Source organism: Halichoeres trimaculatus, unplaced genomic scaffold, assembly GCF_033239565.1.
Source record: "Halichoeres trimaculatus isolate MK-OKI-2021-1 unplaced genomic scaffold, fHalTri1.1 fHalTri1_scaffold_8, whole genome shotgun sequence".
Lineage (NCBI taxonomy): Eukaryota > Metazoa > Chordata > Actinopteri > Labriformes > Labridae > Halichoeres > Halichoeres trimaculatus.
Window position 1 is genome coordinate 27,758,650 of NW_027437186.1, and position 24,965 is coordinate 27,783,614.

Below are 24,965 nucleotides of genomic sequence, written 5' to 3' on the forward strand. Positions count from 1 at the left end.
AAGGGGAGACTCATCAGCATATCAGAAAGCACGGGCGTGACTTTGCAAATAAAAGAACACATTACATCCCCCAACAATACGCTTCAATTATTCATAACATGTAAGCAGAGAGAACCCAGTCACACCTTGATTTGCATTTAGTTTAACCAATTAGCATTTCAAGCTCACACAACTAAGAAGTTCTCTCGACAGCGTCCAATTAAAGCTGCAGATTCATACAATCTGGATTTCTTATTAGAGGACAGAGACATTTAATGGGGCAACAGAGAATCACTTCAGCAGTATAATCCAGGTATTTAATTCAAGAAAATAATAGTTATACATATTTTACAAGTTTGTGTGAATGAATATTCTGGGATGTCACAGATTTCTTTGTGGAGAAGAAAAAGTTGTGTTAGTGGCATTAACTTTTACTTTTATAGAACATTTGAAACACCTCATGTTGGTTTAAGCTCATTACAAGGTTTAAACTACAAGAAAACAACAACACACATCGTTATCAGAGTGAAATCAACTAAAAATGCCAAACAGAAAAAAAGTCTTCAAAAATAATTTAGTAAATGATTTTAGTTGGACAGCTTTTGTTGTATTCTCTGACAAAAAAAGAAGAAAAAATAGACTCATCAGGAGCAGTTTTATTTTCTTGCACCAACTCAAGTATTGAGAAATCTTGGGAATGGGGTAAAAAGACCAAAAAACTCCAATACTCCAAATTGCCACTAGAGGCTGGCCCCAAAAGTGGGTCAGCACCTCATAAAGCCTCATGTAAAAATGTCATACTTTGCATCACGTTTTAAGCTTGAGACAAAGTATGATTTCACTTTTTAAAGCACATTTATCCGATCAACAACTGTACTTGAGTGAATTTAGTTTCATCTCAGCGGTCAAAGAATAATTTAAGAATAAAAGGTGTGGGAGCTGCAAGCTGTTTGCAAAGTAAGGGCTTACCAAACTTTTCAGCCTGTGACCCCCAAAATAGTCCTGTCAGAGACCATTGGTCTTATCTCATCAATCAACAGACCAATAAAACAAGCACAAAAAACAAGATCTTTAATTTATGATCAGGATTAAATTAATGTTCCTCAAGTCACATGTTGCTGTGTTTACCTAATGAATCTGCCTCAGCTGATAACGTCGTTACCCTGGTTTGGTCAGTTTTACAAGGAAACAATTATCAAATATTTCCTGTTTGCATGTTTTTATATCAAATTTAACTCATATCTTTGTTTATATTATTACACTAATGGATGAAATTTGAAAAGTATTAATATTCTTTTGTTTTGGTAGCTATTTCATGACTCCCACTTTTGAGAAGGTTGACTGTTTGCCTGTTCAGCTAATTCGGTCCCTGAACTTAACCTTTGGGCCGTGGTTTTGGTGTCAGAGCATTTTGGAGATTTATTGATGTTAAGAATGCAAATCCAAAGCACCCTCTGTGATAATTTTTTTCAAAATGTTTTACAAATCACATTTTCCACCGCACTGTAATGTTTCTTTTTGTTTTCCACGGCTTATTCGGGTCTGGGTCCCAGGGGCAGCAGTGCCATCAGCAAAGACAAATGACCCCTGTCTCTGGCCACTTCCACCAGCTCCTCTGGGATACCAAGGTGTTCCCAGGCCAGTCGAGAGATATAATCTCTCCACTGTGTCCTGGGTCTACCCCGGGGTCTCCTCCCAGTTGGACATTAATCTGCAATCTAGTTCTTTCAATCACGACCCACAGCTCATGGCCATAGGTGAGGGTCGTAATGTAGATTGACCGGTAAATTGAGAGCCTTGCCTTCTGGCTCAACTCTCTCTTCACACTGTAACGTGTATTATGTAAATATTGTATAGCTTGTATAACTACAACATATAGAGGCATACAAGTTGTTTAAGTCACTGAATATCCTCATGGCAGACTTTTTAAAAGTTATCTCTGCAGACACATGGTCACAAAAAGCAAGGCTCAGACTACTAAATGTGGATTTGCTGCAACAAAGAACTCAACAGAGACATAATTGAGAATCTCGCGTTTGGTTTCATGACTTGTTGTTCTTATTGTGAAAAATCGGTGTGTCCACATATTTTGGGGTCGATTGGCTGCTCCAGATGGTGTTCCAGTTTGGGGAACGACTCTGCACTGACTTTCAACCAGTGTGTTGGCACAGAATTCAACAACAGATTTATAGTATATTTTCCTAGTGGTGCCTTTTGTGTATTGCACCCTCAAAAATACACTCACAGAGACATTGTGCATCATCTCTGGCCTGTGCAACAACTTAAACTGGCTGGTCTGTCTTCGAATGTGCTGAATTAAAAACCAACCAACAAACAAAACAAAAAAAAACAAAAAAAAAACCTTTATAGCTGAATATGATATGAAACCGCATCTTATTCATCTTTACCTGATGAATATTGAACGAAAAATGTGAGTTTGAGTACGTTTCTAGCAATGGACTAATTGCTTACATCCAGTCAGAGTCCATGTCAAAATCAGGCAAACAAAACTACTAAGAAGGTGGACACAGTTTTTAGACTTCTTGAAATTCTATCTATGCACATGTAAGCAACTCTCATCTGTGCTTGAAATACCATATTGTTGAGGATCAAACCTCATTAACTTTGGTCTACCTGGCTGAATCCATGTGACTGCTGCGTAAGTATTCTGACAGCACAACTCAGCGTCAGTACGCTCTGAATGTTAGGTTCCACCCTCCCTCGTTTTGTCACAGTAGTTAAAGGTGCTACACCGCGTGCCTCGTCAGCGCCTGCTCGACTAGAGCACCTCAATTATTCATGAGAGGGAAAACACTCACATGTGGTCTCACTTTACATGTGAGGGGAGATTAATGATTGTTCTGGCATTTGACGAAACGGGTGATGAAATGGCGCACGGCTCAGGAAGGAAATGTCAGTCTGAGAAGAGGACATGGGGGAGGGGTTAGCAGGGTCTCCAGTTAGCCACCTGTCTACTCCTAACATCCGTTTGATTTGTCCATCTTGGGCATCCTGAATCTGAAAATGTGATATAATCTTGTTTTTGTGCACTCCTTAGCTGTGACGCTGGCGTCCCTTACTTCAGTCAGCTTTATTCACCCTGAGAATAAACACCACCTTAGTCCAAACTCTGATTAATGAATCCTTCTCGGCCCGTGTGGACGTCATGACTCAGCAGAATGTGACATGAATTTAGATGCAGGACTGTGAGGGGTTCATGGATTTTGGCGTTGCGTGCAGGAAGCTTCTAAAGCGTAATGAGCTTCAGCTGGAGTAGCAGGAGTCTCCCTGAATAATGGATCAGCTCTTTGATTCAACCTCTGTGTTACTATTTTTCTGCATGCATGAGTAAATTCCTATGCGTGCCGGTCTGCTGCTGCTGCAGTGCGTCGCTGCTGTACATGAAGAATGTGTGAACGCATGTGTGTGTGCGTGTCTATGTGTGTGTGTGGGGAGCGCTGACTTAGTGCTCAGTCCACAGTAAATTGATCTGGCTGCTCACTAGACTGGATGGAAAAGGGCCTGAGGCGAGAAGTACACACTCCATCAGCAGATGGGAGAGCCCACTGTGTAGCTATCACAAGGCATTCCTCCTCACTGGGCATGCTCAGTGGGCCACGCCCCATACATACACACACAGCATCACCTCCACCACCTCCCCCGTCCTCCCACCCCCTCCTCTCAGGGCCTGTTTGAACCAGTCAGTCGGAGGTGGCGGCTGTGCTCGCTCATGTTTCTCATCTGACCTTCAAAGCTGGGCGAGGGGACAGTAGGTTGATGGGGAGAGAGGGGGAGGAGGGAGGGATGTTTTTCTCATAGCTCTTTGGGTAACAGGGCTGATATGTCACTCATTATTTCCACTCTGTGCACTGGCTCTGTCACTGCCCTGTGAGAGGCATGCAACGACCCAGTGAGCGGCACGCAGAGTCTGCCCGATCCACCCTTCATGATGGTTCCCAAACAAAGAGTTACAGGGACACAAAACATCAACATATTATTCACTGATAGCAGATAATGCCTGCAAATAAGCATGTCTTTTTGATGTTATCTGCAAGATGCATAAAAATATGAGCTTATTTTTCTTATTTTGACTTACATGTGCTAATATACACTGTTTAAAACACATCATAGCTCATTTACACATTTTCATGTCTAATCCTCTGACACACACCAAAGATAATATCTACTCCCTCTCTTGTATAGCTTAGCTACTTGATTTCCAACTACTGTGTCTCATATTGAAAATATTCCTTGCATTTTTCATGTATTTAGAACATTTTCGTGTTAGGTCATTGTTTGTCTTGTGCCCAGGGTTTTGACTAAGTTGCAAACTTCTATAAAGCAAAAAATGCTTCGAAAAACAACAAATCCATAATACAAACTCAAAGGAATGGAGCTGCATCAAAAAGTATCTCAGTGTTGACTAGTAAAGCTGTTTTAAACACTTACATACTGTGCTTTATTCATCCTGGAATTCATATATTTTCTGCTTGAACCTAATCATACTCAGCATCCATTGTGTATCTTTGATTTTTTTTGTCAATGTGCTCTCTGTTGGTAGCAGTCCAACTTTTGTAACCCCACAGCACTCATCAATGTCACTTCTTGATTACAGACCAATCAGAGCCAAGATGAGGCTGGACTTCTCGTATCAACTTTGTCAGGAACAACGGTGTCAGATGTCAGCACAGAGGAGAAAGTAACCACACTCCAGTTTTTAAGGTATGATTTCCAGGTTGACTCTATTAAAGGTAGTTGTATGAAAAGCAAATACAACAATCACTAGCATGGGCAAACAATCTGTAGCAACTCAAACAGTCTTCATTAGTAAAAATGCAGTTGTGCTGCAAATGAGGAAAAAATGCTGCAAAAAGCATGTCCTGATGACAGTTGTTGGCCCTTGTTGGCCAGCATCAACGTCACTTCTTGAAAACAAGTCAGTGGTGCTCAAACCATATTGTGGCTTGTTACAAACCAGTTTGACTATTCCGTTTAATGTAAGTTTTGCACCCTTTGTTAGAGGGGCTGTGAGGAGTATAAAAGTGATCTTGAAAAAGTCTCCCTTCTAGATATATGTCTGATCGTAATCGACACCTTAAAACGAGATAATCAGCGCCAATATTGCTGGTTACGGGTTATTTTAAATTGCTACTTCTTAGCTTCCAGGACGGGTTGTCCAGGACCGAATTGATTTATGGCTAACTAGCCTTTAGCCTTTTTTTGTCTTTAAATGTGTCCTTTGAATTTTTTCTCTTGCCAGAGACTTACAGTAATAAGAACAGGTTGCATCAGTTATTGCCTATGATTGGAACGCTGTTGCTTCCTATTCAGTACTGTAATACCCCTGCTATTGCTGTTTGGATTTTCTCTTGCCCAAATGGTTGAGGAGTTAATTCAAAGAGCTCTTGGAAAATGGAAGCGTTGGCACTCTGATGGGTTTCAAAGCTGTGAAGAGGATATCCAAGACCGTTGAATATTTCTGTTCTTGAAGGTGCAAGGGCTCACTCAACACCGCCTCCTCCTTTATTATTTTTGTTATTGCAGTTACCCTGTGTGTGTGTGTGTGTGTGTGTGTGTGTGTGTGTGTGTGTGTGTGTGTGTGTGTGTGTGTGTGTGTGTGTTGTGTGTGTTGCTGTATAGCCTGGTTGTTGTGAGGACCAAATGGTCCTGGTTTGTTGTGAACTTTGAAAGGAGTCCTGCAGCTGCTACCTGACCTTGCTGGACTTAAGGTCAGAGTGGAAAAACTTAAAACAGTCTACAACCCTCAGAGCTGCAGCCCTTTAGACCCATTTTTTACATTAAAAAGTCATTATTTGAGTGTACATGAATGATTTAGAGGTCATTTTATGCTGATTTTTACCAACTGAGGTTGAGGGTATGTTTTTAGGGTTTGCCTTTGAAGCTGAGCTGATTTTAATGATCTGATCACTGGATTAAGTTGATATTCCAGTTTCCTCTGCTGCAGCTTTCAGATAAAAAGTAAATATTTTGATTACATGTCGGTTGTGTGCTGCTGTTAGGAACACCTCATCACCATTATCTGTGCATGGCGCCTGCTGACGGAGCAGAGCTCTGAATCACACGCTGAATTCCACCCCGAGTCACATGACAAGCTCCAAACAGAGCGAGCTTTTTCTCCTCTCAATCCCTCAGGCTTTTACACGTTCTCCCTTTGTCCTGTCACCACATTCAGCTCGTCTCTGCTCGCTCCCTCTTTCTCTCTCGCCGACTCGCGAGGCCGGCTTCCTGTTTGTGTCAGGCGAGCATCAAGCCAATCAGCTGTGAAGGCTGTGATCCTCCTCGTAGCTATTTACTACCCTGTGGTCTGTTTAAAAAAAGACTGAAAGCGAGCTAAGCACGGCGCAGGCAGGCTGCTGAGTAAGCAGACACGCAAAGCTCCAATCAGAGTCCACAACTGACCCACATACGTCCCCGGCCTCCTGCTTATGAAAGAGAGCGCATCTGTTTGTGTATTTTTACTTCCTCGCCCAGAGAAGGAGTCGGTTATTCGCTTATCGTGTTTCACGCACTCAGCAGGATCTGCACGCTGACATTTTTTCTGAGCAGGAATGTGCTGGTTTGCAAGTTTTGGTGATAACAAAGAGGCGTGAGGCGGCTGCGTGTAAACTTTGGATGAGGTCACGGTCCGCCAACGCAGCACACCGTGACATGAGAGGGGATTTTATTCTGGATTCTCCCTCTGTGGTGCCTTTGCTCTGCTTTATTTCCCCATGTTGTTTGCTCAGGTTATTAAACTAAACCATAGCTGGAGTAATGTTTCACAGTGTGCTTTAAATCTGGTCGTCAGGGAGGAAATATAATCAGGGCATTTGAGTTCACAACGAGCATTACATGAGAGCTAACGCCTGACATTCAGCGTTTACTCCCCTCAATGAAAGCTGCGAGTCAGACAGTCTGATAGCTCGGCCTGGAATTAGATTCAGGAAGTCATGAGATTTCCAGGTGGCTCGGCTTTCCTCGAATTGTTAAGCAGGGATTTTTCAGAGCATTGCCAACATGCGTTAAACTGAAAAGAATTACACCCATACGTTTACAGTGCTTATCCTGCATGGCAACGTCTGAATCCAAGAAACAAACAGACCTCAAATAAATAAACCCGCTCACAAACTCCTTGAGGGGAGGAGGAACACACACACACACACACACACACACACACACACACACACACACACACATACACACAGAGGAAGAGGACGAAGGAGAGGCTCCGCAGAGAGGGAGAAAGACTCTCCCCGGTGCAATCATTTGATACACAGAAATGCATGAATAATGAATGTGCGGTGAACTCCTGCTGAACCTTCTGCACCAGCACTGAGCCAGAGATCAGCACATGACGTCCACGACACACACACACACACACACACACACATGCACCCAGTGACCTCTGCAAAGCTCGACACAGGAGGTAATCTGCTGCAGAGGATTGTGTCTGCTGCGTGAATCATTACGCTGAGCTGCACCTGGCTGCAGAGGACGCTTACTTTGATAAACCTGTCGACCGTTGGGAGGAAGAGGAGGAGGAGGAGGAGGAGGAGGAGGAGGCCAGCCAAAGTGGAAAGATAAATACAACCAACCGGTGCTAGAGCGGTTGAAGCTCCCGCCCTTTTGGCAGCTGAAGTGTGTGTGTGTGTGTGTGTGTGTGTGTGTGTGAGTCAATGTTTAACCCTTGTGTCAACACAGCGCATGTGTCACAACAGCATTCCTGCGAGGCGTTTGTCTTGTGACAGAGCGGTTTCATAATGGCAGCGCCTGCTCTCACTCATTGTTCTGCAGCAGGAAGAAGAAGTCGATCCCGGTGTGTTTGGTGACTCTCAGAGTTTCGTGTCCCTGCACGTCATGTCGTAATGAACCCGACTAACCAGTCTGAAGAGCAAACACGGCGCCCTGTTTACCCAGAATAATCCTCCCCCGCTCTCTCCTTCACTCCTCTCTGTAAATGGTTAACTTGGCAGGCGTCATGTGAGAGCTGGAGAGCTTTTCTTTTTTTCTTTTGGCAGTTGCACAGGGAGGTGAACTTTGCTCGCTTTGTTGTCAGGCAACCACTTTTTTGATCCAGGTTTTTTTTTTTTTAATCATGTGAGGAGAGAAATAAAGAGCCATCATACAGGATCTAGAAGTGAGGAAATTATCCACACTTTTACAGTACAGAAAGTTTTTAGAGAACTGGAGTTCACGCTCTCTTAAGGCATGTTATTGAGTAGTTTTATTTTGCTTTCTGAACATAAAGGCAGTTTACAACCTAAGGGGAGGGATGGTAACACGGAGGAAAGCGGTATCACAAATGCAGACATTATAATTTTATAATTTCCAAGTTTGGTTCCAAAGTTAGCCCATCAATTAATCTGCAAACATTATAAAATAAGATTTGTCATAAAAAAGACCAAAGAAAGAGAGAGTAGAGGTGGCTAGTTAAAAGAGTTCTTTTAGTTCCTGGAACTTCTCTTTGAGTAGCTAAATCGGTACTGTGGCTCGTCATTGTCTGTGTTTCCCCTAAGGCTTGAAAGCTTATGATATAAAGAGAAGCAATAAAAGTAAATACACTGCACCCCAGACCAGTAGAGGGCGGTAATAAAGACACAGAAGGCACACAACAAAGATAACACCACAGACAGGCCGACATCATTGATTGCAATAGTATTGTTAGCCTGTTAGCATAGAGGAGATTTGTTGCTGGTCTGGCTGTTCATATCTGTTCAGATAGAATAGAATAGAATAGAATAGAATAGAATAGAATAGAATAGAAAATACTTTATTTATCCCCGAGGGGAAATTCAGGAGTCACCGCAGCATTTAAGAAAACAAAAGTAAGAAAGAGTATAGAAAGTGCAAAAATGTCCATAAGAAATTAGATGACGACATCCCGTCCACCACTCGTCCACCACTCTCCAGCCCAGCCAGTCTCCACCTCCACAGGGTCCAGGACTGAGCCTCCCCAGAAGTCTGTTCAGTCTCTGTCTCCTGGATCCTGTCTGCTCACAACAGGCGAAGCTCCTCCAATGTGGCGCCGGCGTCCGATGTCAGCTCCGTCAGCCACGTCCGTGAACAGCACGATGCCGCTGGGTTAGCACAGCTAGCTCGTCCATCCCCCAGAGCTGGCTCCCACGTTCCCAACAACGATGGATGGAAGGACAGGTCCACGTCGTCACCTCCCAGCTCACATCCGAGAACCAGCATGTCGTCCTCACCTCCTCCTCCTCAGCTCGAGGGAATATAAAAGATATGCAAGTCTCCTATTTCTGCCGGTTGCCTGATCGGTGATGTGTCAATTTTTACAAAGCAAAATGAGCGGGACAGGAGGTCATGCACAGAAACCAACTGGAAACCAACTGGAAACGCTCAGTGACTTTCAAAATAAAACAAAGCATGCAGTTTTTTTTATCTTGACTACAACAACAAACCAACATAATAAGTGGAGCCAGACCAGGAGCCAATAAGTTTGAAGTTTTACAGCCCAACATGAACACAGAGAGGATCATCATTGGGGTGGGAATCCAGGGAACTCCTCGGTTTGTGACCCCAGCTTTCTGGAGGTCCTGATACGTGCTGGACTGAACACTCAGCTGACTGATGAGAAATTAGAAATGTACAGAGACAGAGGGTTCCAAAATGTTGTGACATCTACAACAATAACACCGTCCTTAAAAAACATCTCAAAGTTAAACCTCAGTGATCTGACTGGAACATAAAAAGACCATACAATAACTGCACAATACCTCCAGACCAGTAGAGGGCAGTAAGAAAGACATATAAGAGAATACCAGAGAAGGAGACAAGCTCTCTTGACAAAAAGGATTCAAAAGTGATGTTAACCAGTGTTTCAGTTTAAAAAGTGACCCTGTTCATTGGAGACTTTCAGCAGGATGCATCCTTCTCAAACAGCTTTAGATCATCGTAAAAACTTATTGATGAGGAGATTATGACACGCATATATGGGTACATAAAACTCAGCTCAGACGCATTCTAAAAGACTTCTTCTGTGTTTGAACAGCTGTTGTAAACCGGATATATGCTGACACTTTCAGCTGAAGGTCTTTTGTTTGCATGGTCACTCTTTAAACTGGAACACCGGGAGCTGACAGAGACACATACACACTTTCAGGCTCAAAGAAGACCACTGTTTAGGAGGTATCAAATCAAGTCAGTCACAGCTGAGGGTCATGTTATTGTGGATGGAGGGAGTGGGGAGGGAAACTCCAATCAAAATCATTTATTTGTGTGGACCCTACCCTCAAAGTGCCTTGATCTTTTGAGAGAACTACTCCGGAAAAAACTTGGACCCTGGTTCCTGATGTGGAAACATAGAGTTCCTGGAGGAAGTCTCTGCAGTTGAAAAGCACCTTTAGCAGCATTCATGAAAAGTGACGTGGCTGACACTGCTTTTTAGTCTCTGAATATGAGTTTATCTTCAGTTAGTTTTGCACACAAACACCTGCTAGACATACTTCTGCCACAGGAAACCAAGAATCGGCACGTTTTAACTCAACTATCTGATGTGTAACTTGGGTAAAGAATGGGTGCTGCCTCTGCTGATAAGTCCTACGTGTGAAAATAAAAGTGTGCAAAGGAGGGAGGAGGAGTGTGTTTCGCCTTCAGGGTAACCCTGGGTGTTGCCAGACTTGTCAGTCAGTGTGAAACCATTTCCGCTTCAAGGCTGTCTGGCTCCTCCCTCCCATTGTGTGGCAACGTGGTAGAGGTGAACTTTATCCTTCTTTGTTGAGAGAGCTCTGGTAATGATCTGCATAAAACAAGGTCGAGTGAAACATCTGTGGACCTGCTGAACAATGTGGATCCTGTCACTTCACACACCGAGGAGGGGGGGTTAATCACCAACTTTCATGTGTGAAAACAGTTTGTAACCTGCCCAAACCTGTGCCTGTGTGTGTAAAACCACCATTAGCATCAACACTGATAACACACACCACTCCCAGCTCTTTGTGCCCTTTGGACAGGCAGGTTTTCTACAAACACATGGTGTAAGATGCCTCCTATCAGCAGCAGGCTTGTAGTCGTTACAAATTTGCACAACACAAACACATGGCTTCATATCACCTCCGGCTTATCTGGCTCCTTCAAGGGCACTGAACTTTCCCACAATGCTGTGTCCTTTCTGTCCCTCTGGGACTTCTCTGTTGCGTCAAGGCTTTGCTATTTGTCCCATGTGCTTCCCACAGAAGCTCTTTTGCTGAGCTGTTGTGGTGTTATGACTAAACTACCCACTGTCAGGCATTATGACTGAGTGTATGACAACATCAACCGCTGGGTTTGTTGCAAAACTGGTTTGTCATGCAGAAGTCCCAGTTGAGGTAATGTTAGTTCCTAAATAAAAGTGTCATCACCGTCACGCTGCTTAAACACAGCTCATCCAAAAAAGCTTTGGGTGGAGAAATCGCCCAAGATTTCAAAATGACAGAAAAAGAATAGCTCATTTTTGATGACCTTAGTTTAATTTTATTGCTTTGGTCACACAAAAAAATCTGATAAACTCACCTGTTGGGATACTCGTTTTCCTCACAAAGTTCATCTCGTAATCAGCTTTTTGTCTTCTTTTAATTCTTGGTTTTTGTGTTTCCTCACAAAGTTTTTCCTTTTTGTAATATTTTCTTTTTCAATTCTTGGCCCCTCAAAAGCTAGTAGGATTAACAATAACAATTAACAATTTGCCAACAAATCCGACCCCAAAGAGTATCAACAACTATGAATCAATACCAAATAAAATCAACCCTGAAAGTTTCATTTGAAAAATAAAATCCTGCCCACCCTTTGGTGCAGACGTCTGTCCTCAGCTTAGGTAAAATGTTCTAAAATTTAAGGATAATTGCCGTCATTATCAGGGCGCTCTCATTTATCTCAAGTCATAAACACAAGATTATGACTTTTCTTACAGCCAGCCATCCTTCAGGGCACGATAATGTCATGTTTGACATTTTAGCAATAAACTACTGGAAGAAGATAACACATGAGTAACTTAAGAGGGCATGGAGTAAAAGGGAAATGTTTCCCTTTTAAAAATGTTTCTTTGAACAAACTTTCCGATCTCATTTATTTTATTTTATACATGGTTCTTATGAAGTTTGGATACCTGGATAAAAGTTTTTGAATTTTGTTTACAGCCTGTCCAACATCACTAGTGATATAATCACTTATCATAGTGAGTAAAATCTCCTCCTAATGGATATTTAGTGTTAAAGCCCTTACAACAAGGCAGTATTTGTAGTAAAGTACGATGATGTTTTGACTTCTCATGAATTCACACACACTAGGTTGTTCTCGGCAGTTCATCTTCATTTTCTATTTTGGCCCCTCGCGGCGAGCTGTTTCTGAGACAAGCCTTTGAAGTGGATGAGGGAGGTGCTGTACCGTGTGCCCAGATGCCCAGACTGTGGTTGGCTGTGGGCTTTATCACACAGACAGGGTACAGCACTCATCTCTGTCCCTCCCATCTCTCACCGCCAAGGGAGGCTGAATGTGACAACCGATGCTCCCCAGCTGCTCCAGGGTCCGTCCCGCTAAACCGCAGGCGGATAATGAATGCCACACCGTCGTGACAACTTGCACTTTTATGGAAAAGGGGAGGAAGGACATCTCTGGCACGGATGCTCGCAGCGCATGATGAAACATCCCCCATAAAGCAGACAATCACAGAGAGGGCAGTAAAGCATGTGAGGAATCTGTGGCAGGAACCTCGGCTTATTTATGGATGCTACCAAAGAAGGGCCGTCTCCAAGTAACTGGGTTTAGAGCTTCGTTTGCGGGAAAACAGAAGAAATATCACTTTCCCAAATGTAACCACAACATCTGTAAACCATGAGTTAACGGGTGCAGTCATCCATCTTGTCTTTTCCAATCTGAATGAGCCAAACGTATGAGGTTACATGTCTGTTTGTGTTATGCAATCATACCAAAAAGGCTTCATGGTGAAACTCAAAACCAAGTGTTATAATTTAGAGGAAACATGCTGCTGTGACAGAGGAGAAAGCCATTTTAGGATCAGTTTGTATTCATGCCAAGATATGATGACATTCCATCTTGTTCAACCCACAAGGTTTGGGTTAACAGCAAGAAATATTTAAGGATTTGAAGAAAAAAGCTTGTAGAATTTGATAAATCTGCAAAATGAATGCTTTAATTTCTGATGAACATCTATTCAGTTTGCTAAAATAACAACAGCATGATGCAGATAAGTCGAAAGTCGAAAGTCCAGCTTAGTCAGGTCTATTCTCAAGAAGAGTAGAAAACTACTTCAAAGATGTTTGTTGAACCGAGGTCTACAGAAGAGGTCGAGGAGGATCAGGTCTGCAGGAGTTCTCGAATTCTAAGGTAGGACAAAGGACAAAAATTTGACAGATTTCTAGGATCAAAGGCAGAATCCTCAGATCAAGGACATAATTCCAAAAGATTTTTTTCTGAAATAAAGGACAGAGTCCTGACAAAATTTTTGAGCTCAGGGTCAGAATTCTGAGATCTGTCCTTGATCTCAGAATTATAGACCTCCTGCTGTTGCTCTCCATACAGACTGTTTCTGCTGCTGACATCTCATTGGTCGATACTACTTAGGCCGTGTTTGTTTTACCCGAAAATGATTAAAACGCAGTTAAAACGCAGTGAAAAAAAACCTGTGTTTACACAAAATAGCTGAGGGACTAAAAAGGCTGTAGTAAGCATGCCAGGCCTGTAGGTCGCACTATAACTGTCTTGTCCGACCATCTTGTGTATTGGCGAATAGTAATTGCAGAAGTGGAGCAACAGATGCACATTTTGTTGAAAGACAGTCAGCAGATACAGCAGATTGAGCAGCACAAGCACAACATGGTAGTCCAACAATCGTAACAACGGTACTGTTGAATGTGCTCGCATGAAGCGGAGTGTGACGTCAGCGTTTCCACTGAAAAGCCAGCTTACTGAACACAGCATCGTTTCATAAAAAATTCTACTCTGGAGGCTGTTTTCTAAAGTTTGCGTTTTGGGTCGGCTGAGACACAGCTTCCGTGTTAACGAGAGGCCAAAGCACAACAACACTTTTGCGTTTCACCCTAAAACAGTTGTAGTGTAAACGGCCCCTCAGGCCACAAACAACAACCAGAACATGATGCAGTGTGGTATGATGTGAGGTAGAATGCAGATCAGTAAAAAGTCAAGCTTTGTCAGGTTTGTCCTGAGGAGGAGAAGAAGAAAAAACTTTTCTAATGTCTGTTTGTTGAACTGTTGAACCACTGATGATTTTTCTGACCTTTTTTAAAAACAAAGTGTTCTATTTTTTCTAAATCACCTGTTTATGCTCTCTGCGCAAGCTGTTTCTATTACACCCATTAAAACAAGCTAATTTGTGATTGGTCAATACTTAGAGTATGCAAAATCTGTAGAAAGACATTAGAAGTCAGAAAGACTTTCCAGCATGGAGTCGTTTGTTGTTCTGTGGATGAATTAAAGTTGTTTATAACCTCATATCCTGCTCTCTATGAAAATTCTCCCTCAACTCTAAGACACTTGAGATCTTCTTAATAGGCCACTATTTTCTATTCCTGGTTCCCTTCTCACAGTCGGGTTATTTTATATTCCATACATCACAGAAGTTACTCTGTGTACCCGTTTGCTTTCAAGGCAAATGTTACTAGAAAAGGAGCTGCTTTGATCTCCTTCCAGCAGCAACCTCTTCTAAATAAAGCTGTCATAAATATGCATGTTCACACACATTTCTATGTAGAACTCACCAGGGTTTTATCCCAACGTTAGGCTGAATTAATGTATGCAAAGGCGTAAATACAAATAGCATGAGCAGGGATGTAAAAACAACGCCTGCACTTGACTGTGTAACATCCGTGTGCTGTTTCAGCTGCTGTGCAAGACATCAGAGTCCATTTTCTAGCAAAGGCAGCTCTAAAATAGACAGGAGGTCTGGTAATAAATAAGCCTGCTTTGGGAAAGTTTTATTTTGGCTTGGAGGAGGAGGTTACATAAGGCACGAAACACTCCTTCTTTTCTTTTTGGCTCGCCAAGGAGAGCAAGACACGTAACATTTTGTCAAGAAAAGATGCTTCTGTGTCCGAATTTGAATGTTTGTGTAACACATATATACAAATTTAGATGCCACGCATATTCCTGCTCACTCTACTGTATGCTCAGAGAAGCTGTCGTCAGTGTTTTGCACAAGGAAACAAGACGAACAGAAACTAGTTTCTGTGCACACTGCTTTCCTTTAGGGAGTGTGTATATGTGTGTGTGTGTGTGTGTGTGTGTGTGTGTGTGTGTGTGTGTGTGTGTGTGTGTGTGTGTGTGTGTGTTTGTGTGTGTGTGTGTGCTGAGAGGGAATGCAGCAGAATGACATTTCGAACATTTTGTCTGAGTCGGTCACAGAGCAGGAATTACTGCACAGTTCAGCTCAGCAGCTAAACATAACAACAGTGAGTCAGGCGTGAGGCTGCCTTGTAAGGGCACTGAGTCAGACGCCATTTATACACGCAGGTGAAGTTACTCATTCCAATAGCAGCTTATGAATCGCACTGCATAAACCCCCAAATGCTTAAAAAGGCCATGTTATTGATGCGCTTTGAGCTCGCAGCGGGGAAAGTTTGTTTACATCAGCGTCTGAAAATATTCGAGGGGGTTTCCAATTGGACAGGAAATGATGTCGTCTGCTCTTCATGCTTGTACGCTTACTTAGCATAGCATAACAGGAGTGCAGCTCGAGGTTTTCTGTTCCTGGTTTCAAAACGGGTGCTGCAACCTCCTGAAAGTACCGTCTGTTTTTTAAATGGCATGTGCATTTACATACAAGCTGCAGCAGAAGTTGTAGTTTGTGCAACCTGAGAATTATCAGTTAGCCTCCAGAAAGTTAATGCAAAAAAACTTAAAGCTTGTTTTGAGTGAAGCAGCAATACTTTCTGAGTCATTGCTCATATACTGCTGCAGACAGAGGATGCTAAACCAGCTATAGCATGTTGTTTACAGCAGATAGTCATGCAACTGCACGTTGTAGCTCCTATGCATGATTTGCCCTTTTGTGTTCTTACAGATTGTGTTGTTTTTCAGGTTTCATGCAGGCTTCATTTGCATTTTTCTGCAGGATCTCCCCCTCCCCGACAGGCCTGACAGATTAAGAGGATATGTTACCGTCCTGCTTTTTTTTAAAACTCTTACACATGTGGCACATCTGGGTCCAAGCCTGACTCATTACTCACTTTTTTATGTTCCTTTCTCTGCAGCCATGGCAACTGCAGCATGTTTGGCAGAAAGCTTTTGAAGGCAGTGGAAAAAGAGAGAGAGCCTAGGGAGAGCAGGCGAGCAAGCAAGCGAGGAAGGGAGGGAGGGAGGGAGCTCTCAGTAGTTGGCCTACATCCAGTGTAATCATGCCATGGAGCCGAAATGAGGCCTTTGGCAGCACACCAGGTTTCTGAGAACAAAGATGTGAGCTTCTAATGTTGGCGGTGGGGCCTGCTTGGCATCCTTTGCCATTTCCCAGCAGCCCTTGCCTTGGCCGACAGCCAGCCCCCCCTCCCCCTTTTCACCCTCCGCCTCACCCCCCCCCCCCCCCCCCCCCCCCCCCCTCACTGGAACTGCAAAGAGGATCAGAATAAAGAGCGAGGCTTGTTTTTCACTCGCCTCTTGCTCTGGCCCAATGACATCACCTCTGCAGCCTCCAGCCCCCAGATTCCAGCCGCCCAGCACATTTTTCCCTCTCGCCGTCTACCCTCCATTTTATTTGAATTCCACCATTTTAAACCTTTTATCAAAGCAGACTAATATCTGTGTGTGTGTGTGTGTGTGTGTGTGTGTGAGCAGAACTCATCTAATTTGGAGTGAACCCATTCAGAAAATCAAACATTTTCAAGCCCCTAATGTGACAAACAGAAGCTTCAACACTATCTATCAGAGCTCCCCAAATTTTATCAGCACTTAAATCGCCGCGGTGCAAATCTGTGGCTAAAAATAGAAATGTAAACAGGATATTTATGGTAGTTGGGGTGCTGTGATAATCTCCATGGCTACCTCTCCCTGTTGCAAATGCAGGAGCTCTGCAAAGCTGCTCAGTAGTCCTAACATGCTGTCTCTTGATATTCTGCAAACTCTGCCTTCCTGTGCAGGGAGGCTTGATAAAGGATTTGTGTGCATTATATCCTGCAGGATGCATATGGATAACAACATACATGTGCAGTAATTTGTCCTCACGTAGTCCTATTTCAACCCTCCTTTTATGTCTCTGCGACGTGTTACAGTTAAGCTCCATGCTCACTTCAGCAGGGGTTATATAACCTGAACGCTGCTCTCATGGAGGAGAGAAATACTGAGAAAACATCCATCCCTGTGCTGTGCTTCTCCACAAAAACTTCTGAGAGAATCTGTAATGAGTCCAAGCATGAATAAAAGATGGCTAATATAAAATTTAACAGGCTCAGAAAGTGGCAGAACAAAAATAACGTCATCTTGTCAGTGCTGTCACATGCTGGGTATTCCCCTGGCCGTCACCTTCCTCTCACTCTTTATTTAGCTGCTTCATGTCTCAATTCACCCAGAAGGAGTTCCAAACAGCATTGTACAGCTGCTCGCCTCAAAGAAGACGGCCGTCAGCTGGGTCACACTGTGCTGGTTTCGCTGTATACGTGCTTCATATTGACAATCAGAGCCATCTGCGCTCGTCTGGTTTCCTTTGTCGCCTCTGCTCAGCTCTGCAGCTTTATTTTAATCACCGGACCCTCCTGTTATAGAACAGAACAGGGTTATCTGGTGTTTAATTGAACTCAGCTCGCCTCTTGCATAATAGTTTGCAGTTATTTGCTTGCACAAACATCGACTGAGTGCAAACTGAGGGATCAAAGCATTAGGCAACACTTTCCCACCAATCTAAAGGAAAGAATTTGTTTATTTTGTCCCTCTCAAGACTCGTTTCCTAACTGTGTCATAAAGCCTAACAACACTTCCTGCTGTTGTTCACTCAACAAGGACTCACCCTGCTTTCAGCTCCTAGGATGGTCGCAGTTTCAGAGTCATTGTTTTTCTGACTTTGGGAGCTTGAAGTTGTACTTCAGAAATAATACAGATGTGTTCAGTAAACGTTTCTGTTATATTTTGCCATTGTATAGTCAGGAAGTAGGCCAAAAAGTCAATTTCCAATGCTTGTATCCAATTCCTATCCTGTCCCATTAAAATAGCAACCCAAAAAGTACCAAACTTTACTCGTACTTAGATTTTATTGATGATCAAATCCATTTTTAATTCAGTCTCCCATCCGACATCTATTTCGTCCATTTGCCTAACTCAGATTTCCTCCAGAGCTGTTTTCACGTGCTACACTCCTGATAATTTTAAAATTTTCCGGTTGGGCTGCATGTGTGAACACAACAGGCCAAATATTTTACCCTGACTTCAACTTCTCTTTTTCTCCAAAGGAAAATTCTGTAAAAGGGTAGGATGAGGGCAGGAAATATTTAGAAAAACCATTGCAAACAAAGTGTAAAGGGCTTACAATGTTTACATTTAGGGCCTGATGCCTAAAAAGTTTGATATTTATATATGTGAAAAAGCTGCTTCTACCTACCACTTGTTGACTCTTCATTTGTTGATACTATGAAGATGTCTAATCACATGTAGGAATGTAATAAAGCCTTTGGCAGACCTCCTGACAACTTACCAGATTTTCTAGTTGGGCTTCTTGCAAAAGAAAACAACTAACTGTTCCTCCTTTAATTTGCCAGGGCTTTGTCCTGACCATCTCCAAGTATTATTTAAAAAGAAGTATTGTGTGAATGAGTCAATGTGGTCGTTGTAGGCAAAGTCTGGCAAATTCTCTGCAAAGAATGGGAGAATGTATTGATGTTTATATTAAGTAACTGGTGAGATATGCTGTTTTCTGCTTGCCAGTATTTTCATGTTCTCTTAATTTTTTTTCACACATGAAAAACCTCTTGAAAGTTCCTTAAATTTTTCAGGTAGGCAGCATATGAAAGAAAAAACAGACAAATTTTCACCCTGACTTTTTCATTCCACCATTCTCCTATTGGCCACAAAAATCTAAGTGATATAATGAGTTGTCAGAAACTGTTTTAATACAGTGCACACATGCACAATATCCCTTAGTACTTGTCCAGAAGTGGTCAGGATGGGTTGCTTGTGTGAACACAAATGACCTAATTGGAATTTGAAACACACTTATTTTAGCCTGATTATGTTTGACCTTTCTTTTAAGCCCCTTAGAAAACAATTCTGCTTAAGACTAGTCATATTCAGGCTTCCACCTGTGCACCAAACTCCTGAACTCTTGCCAAAAGTTTTTTTTGAATGGGGTTAATGTTTGAACACAATCAAACATGTTTCACCCTGATCTTTTTAAACACTTTCCTTCCAGACTGTTCAATTTTTTTCTTGAATAAAAATTTGGTATCCATTGTTTTCACAGATACACAAAATGACATCATGAAATCCCGACAATTTGTCTGGAAATCTTCAGGACGGGATGCATGTGTGAACACAAACTGACTAATTTGAATTTGACTTTTTCCTTCAAGCTGATTGGATTTATTTTTTGTTGTAGGTCATGTTGAGTGGATATGAGAACACAGCAGTTGATTTTCAAGTAAACTCACTGCAAAAAGTGGGACTATGTGCTGACATTTATACCATAAACTTATTCGTTGATACAGTGAGTGTGTCTTATTACATTTAGCCCTGACATAACAGCAAAAACTGTTGACATCAATGATATCTTGCAAATATAGTTTGATGACTATGGCAGCAACTTTAACATCATGTCTTGGGTTCTGACACCCTGTCACTACTCCAGAGCTAATCTGGAAATTTCCTGCCGTGAAGGACATGTGTGAACAGGCATCTTTGGATATTTTTTGAATTTGGGTGAAATGGCTCTTTTTTTCTGGTTCAACCTTTTTGTTACACTCAGACCACATGACTGTGTGTAATATGTTAATTACAGGCAGCAGTGGTGCGATAGTACAACACTTTACTGTGAGGGCAGTAAACTTGTGACGTCTCTTCATGTTCTTAAGGGATTATTATGTTGTTGCATTACTGGGCGTGCTCACTCTTAAGTTGGCAGCTGAACAGAAACCATCATGTCGGATCACATGGCAGCTGCACGGCAATTATCCCGGCTCGGTGGTGACAGATCAGCAACACAAATGCCTTATTTTGTTTATGGAAACGCTTTGAAGGAAGGCCTCATGCCACAGTGCGTGATCGCGGCAGCCGGCAGGGAGCCAAACGGCCTTCACGTCCCACCGATGGGTGAGGCGGATGAGGGTACGTGACTAAACATCTCGCTTCCTCTTTCCAACGTCACATGGACTTGCACAAACATATCCTGCTTTGTGTCTGCAGGTTACAGACGCATTGCCTCACCCATAGCCCGGGGCTAAGCTGCAGCGAGTTGGAATGAGCCCAGATGAGAGGGAGGAATCTGAACTACTGAGACACGCCTCCACTCCAAACCTACACTTTTACTTTAGGGGATTTCTGCTGCATGACCTGTTTCTCGTTGCTTTTTTTCCATCATGTTAAACACTCAGCAGTGGAGTCATTAATCTTGTTCCCCGGCTCAAAATAACACTTCCCTTTTCTTCTGACCTGTTTACCTTATTTGAAAACACACACACACACACACACACTCACACACCTGGTTTCTTCACTGATTTCACAGTGATTGAACCGCAGAAGAATAAAACCAGGGCAGGGTTTTTCTTGTGTCTCTGACCCCCAATCCATTCAAGTTTACAGCACGCTGGCTGGAAATCCCCTCCTCATGACAGCTTCCTGGTTACAGCAGGCTAATGGAGGTGCCTTGTGAGCTTTCTTTAATGGAGGGCAGGAAAATATTATCTAAGCAGCACTTTGAAAACAAAGGGTAGAGCTTCTTGTCTTTGAATAATTGTGTTTGTGCTTTAATCTCATTGCTTTGCTTTATTGTATAAAGCAAAAAAATGCTATTTTTGATTATCTAACTCTCTCCTCTGTGATTGCATATGCATTTATAATATCATATCCTATTTATGTATCCACGCACAGGCCTGTATCTATCAATATCTCTGACAAAAACATGTTACGCAGTTGCAAAACATTTCCACATTTTATATAACATAAATAACACGCATTAGGATTACAGTAGCCTAGTTTTCCTCCAGGGTCAGCCCACCTCATTCATTGCACAGCAGTAGTAGTAGCAGCTCGTGGCGTCGCGGCGCTGTGCATTGAGAAAAACAAGCTGCAGCGAGCGAGCAGCCTGGATTTAGGACAAAGCAGCAGCAGTCTGCTGGAGGAGCTGACGACTCTTATTTTGATGATATCCCCTTCCTGCGCTTCCTCTATTCCCCTCAGAAAGAAATTTTTAGGTGTTTAAAAGCGGGTTCTCGGTGGTATCGGTGCACGCTAGGTCCTATTTTCTGCAGAATTGAGAGGAGTAGTAATAAAAACAGAAGCGCTGTGCTGTTCCTTTCCGTCGGAGGCAGATCTGGGCGCAGTTTTGGCGAAGGATCAAGTGATTAAATTAAAATAAAAAAAGCAGTGAGTGACAGAGGCTGCAGTAAACCGAGGAGGAGGAGGAGGAAGGGGGGGTCTGTCGAAGAAATCAAGTCAATAGAAACTGAAGTGGAAGCAGGCGTTTAGAGCTCCGTGGTGACGTCACTGCTCCACATTGAGCCAGTAGTAGAGAGTCAGTGGAGATAGATAGAGGAGCGCCGTAGTAAAGTACGCACCGACATGAACTTCTCGCACTGAAACTTCGCCGTTCCTGCTTCAAAAGTCGGGACAAAATACGCGTGTGTTTTTCTTCCACGAAGGGAACTTGTTCTTTGCCGTCTTTTGAAGGAAATCCGGAGGAAAGCAGGAGAAGAAGACGCATTTTGGGTTTATTTTTGGGCGAGCGAAATGTCGTCCGCGGCGGTCGCTGCTTCTTCCAGGAGGCAGTCGTGTTATTTATGCGACCTGCCCCGCATGCCGTGGGCTATGATCTGGGATTTTACCGAGCCCGTGTGCAGGGGATGTGTCAACTACGAGGGAGCGGACCGCATCGAGTTCGTCATCGAGACGGCCCGGCAGCTGAAGAGGGCGCACGGCTTCCAGGAGGGCAGGTCTCCTGGGCCGGGGAAGGCGCAGCTCTCCGGGAAGGAGATCCAGGCGATCAACCACGCTGCGGCGGGAGACCCGGGCTCCCGGCCGCCGCAGCCTCTGGACCGCTACCCGCTCTCCTCAGACCGCCCGCCCAGGCTGGGTCCAGAGTATCCGTCTGGGCGACAGGCGAACGGCATCCCCGTCCCCAATGGATTTCCTAAACCTGATGAGCCTCCGGAGCTGAACCGCCAGAGCCCGAACCCGCGCAGGAATAGCACGGTCCCCCCTAACTTAGTGCCTTTGGTTAACGGGAGCATGCCCTCAGCGCACGCCATCAACGGCGGCAGACCGGGACAGATGGGGCTTCCCTCCGCTCTGGCGGCTGGTAGCCCCGCAGACATGGGTAAGAGACCCGCCTCGGTGTCCAGCAGCGAGCACGACAGGGAGGGCAAGGACAAGCACAGACCGGACAGCCTCACGCCGGAGATCTCCGAGAGCCACAAAAACCCGGACTGGATACCGAAAGGAAAGACAGTGAGGGACCTGATGGCTCTGCACACTTTCGACAACAGGTTCAAGAAGGACCATGCGGCCATGCAACAAAGAGTCATGAGCTATGAACCGAGCGCCACCGCGTCCAAGTCAGGTAGGCTCCCAGCTGCGTTTAAATCCATCATATTTAATATAAATCTGTGTTATTATTGTTTTCCTGACGCCTCTGAAACCTGTTTGTGTCAAGAAGCGTTAAAAAGTGATCAAAATGGTATTCACTGCGTCATGTTTTGGTGCTTTAATGAGTTATTTCCTCATTTTCTGTGTTTTGTTTTTGTGCTGATGCAGCCTGTAGGGCTGCGTGGAGCAGCAACAATGCATGTCTTCATTCCTGTGTAATTGTTGATCCCAACTCATCCTCTGTGTTTAACCCTGTCCTGCCCGCAGACAGAGGAAAACACCCCCGGAGCATGAAGAGAAAAGCATCGCCTGAGCCAGAGGGAGAGGGGACGGCTGCTAAGCTGAACGGAGAGGGACAGCAGTGGTTACCCCCACCTACTGAAGGACTCAAAATGCCTCCGGTGCCCCCGCCGAGCTTTGCCTCACCCCCCTCTACAATATCCCCCCACTCCCGCACCACCCCACCTGAGGCAGCACAGAATGGCCAGTCCCCAATGGCGGCGCTCATCATGGCGGCAGACAATGCAGGTGGGAACAGCTCCCCTAAGGACGCAAACCAGGTCCACTCCACCACCCGCAGGAACAGCAGCAGCCCACTATCGCCGTCCTCCATGAATCAGAGGAGGCTGGCACAGAGAGAGGCATCCGGGGCTGGCACCCCCCACGTGCCGGGCATGGACCAAGTGCACCCCCAAAGCATTCCGGACTCCTCGGTACCCGGCAGCATACCGCTTTGCTGCACGCTGTGCCACGAGCGTTTGGAGGACACACACTTTGTTCAGTGCCCGTCCGTGCCCTCTCACAAGTTCTGCTTCCCGTGCTCGAGGGAGAGCATAAAGCAGCAGGGGGCCACGGGCGAGGTGTACTGTCCCAGCGGAGAGAAATGCCCCCTGGTCGGCTCGAACGTACCGTGGGCTTTCATGCAGGGAGAAATCGCCACCATCCTGGCGGGAGACGTGAAAGTAAAAAAGGAGAGGGACCCTTGATTTTGTCTGAACACTTCTTTGGGGAGGGGGCGCAGAATATGAGTATAAATATATAAATATCACATACATACCATTCAAACAAACTAACGGACTTGTACATATTGGACCCAAGGGAAGAGTATACTTCGTAAACATGGTTGTATAATTTTTGATTTTTGAATACATTGTGTTTCTATATTTTTGAAGATAAAGGTATGTACTCATTATAATGGACTACGTTCCTCTTTGTTGATGTTTAACAAAATTCTTGATGTACTTCTAGGTCTGGTGGCAGTTCCTGTTTAACGTAGAATGTGACTAATGCTACTCTACGAGCACTTGGCAAAACTGAAATGCTTTTAGCTGTACTTGTATGCACTTGTTTAAAAATTGCCAAATACAATTTCTGATCTTGTATGAACTTTACTGTCTGAGCTTGCTTCATTTGAGTGATTAAGCGCCTCGCAGACGACAACGAGGAGGAGACGGGGGAGGAGGGGGGTGCTGTGCTCGTGTTGTGACGGCTCAGGTGATTTACGCCGCACAACATAAGTGGGCTACTGTTTCAAGCTGCTGCTGCTGCTGCAGCTTCTCTGCACACATGCATGAGAAGCAACAGACACATTTGTCCTGAATTTGCTCCAGTTTGTGCATCACTGAGAGGAATAGGTGCAGAGTCATGTTCAGTCAGCTGGAATGTGTTGAGTCAGTAATGTGAGAAAATGCATGATTGTCAACATGATGGGGCCACGTTGTGCAACCATAAATAAGCACTTGAGAGGCTATTTATGCAAGATAAGCTTAGAATAAGAGTGTTATCCACCAAACACAAATTATAAAACACTTCTTATCAACAACAAGCCATAAACAAGGCTACTTTTCCATCCTTCGTCATGCAAGAACCAGATTTTCAGCCTCAGTGTGCAGCTCTGCGAAAACAACCTCCCTCTGTATCCCTTCACATGCAAATGAATCTGCTGCGGATTCACGGCCATAAAAACAAGCACTCCTGTCCCCGCAGTGTGGAGCAAGGCAGGCCAGACTCGTCTCTGCACGATCCCATCAGACAAAGAAGCGTTCCTCCTGTGGAGCTGACGCTGCAGCGAGAGGACACTGGCGTTGAGATGAATATCTTGCAGTGGGAGAGACTTGGTGTTGTGTAATTATTTTCTACATAACCTGCTTTCTTGCATGTGTTTTACGGAGGTTGGATGGTTTGCTTTATTCTGTTTTTGGATGCCCTCTCTTGAATAAGCTGTGAAGTGATATTGTTCTCTT

At 44.0% G+C, this 24,965-nt stretch overlaps 1 protein-coding gene and 1 long non-coding RNA gene across 2 annotated transcripts in view; both read left to right on the forward strand.

Annotated features, from left to right (window-relative positions):
- Positions 1-20,649, forward strand: part of LOC141795498 (uncharacterized) — a 38,417-nt gene extending 17,768 nt beyond the window's left edge. Inside the window, exons 2-3 of the long non-coding RNA XR_012598609.1 lie at positions 4,595-4,701; positions 20,326-20,649. This is a non-coding gene — a long non-coding RNA (uncharacterized LOC141795498). The remainder of the gene's footprint in view (positions 1-4,594; positions 4,702-20,325) is intronic.
- Positions 20,650-21,247: 598 nt separating this feature from the next.
- irf2bp2a (interferon regulatory factor 2 binding protein 2a) lies at positions 21,248-24,108 on the forward strand. Its single transcript, XM_074676400.1, has 2 exons — positions 21,248-22,696; positions 22,990-24,108. Exons 1-2 carry the CDS (start codon positions 21,868-21,870, stop codon positions 23,706-23,708), a joined length of 1,548 nt encoding a protein of 515 aa, XP_074532501.1. The 5' UTR covers positions 21,248-21,867; the 3' UTR covers positions 23,709-24,108.
- The last annotated feature ends 857 nt before the right edge of the window (positions 24,109-24,965 follow it).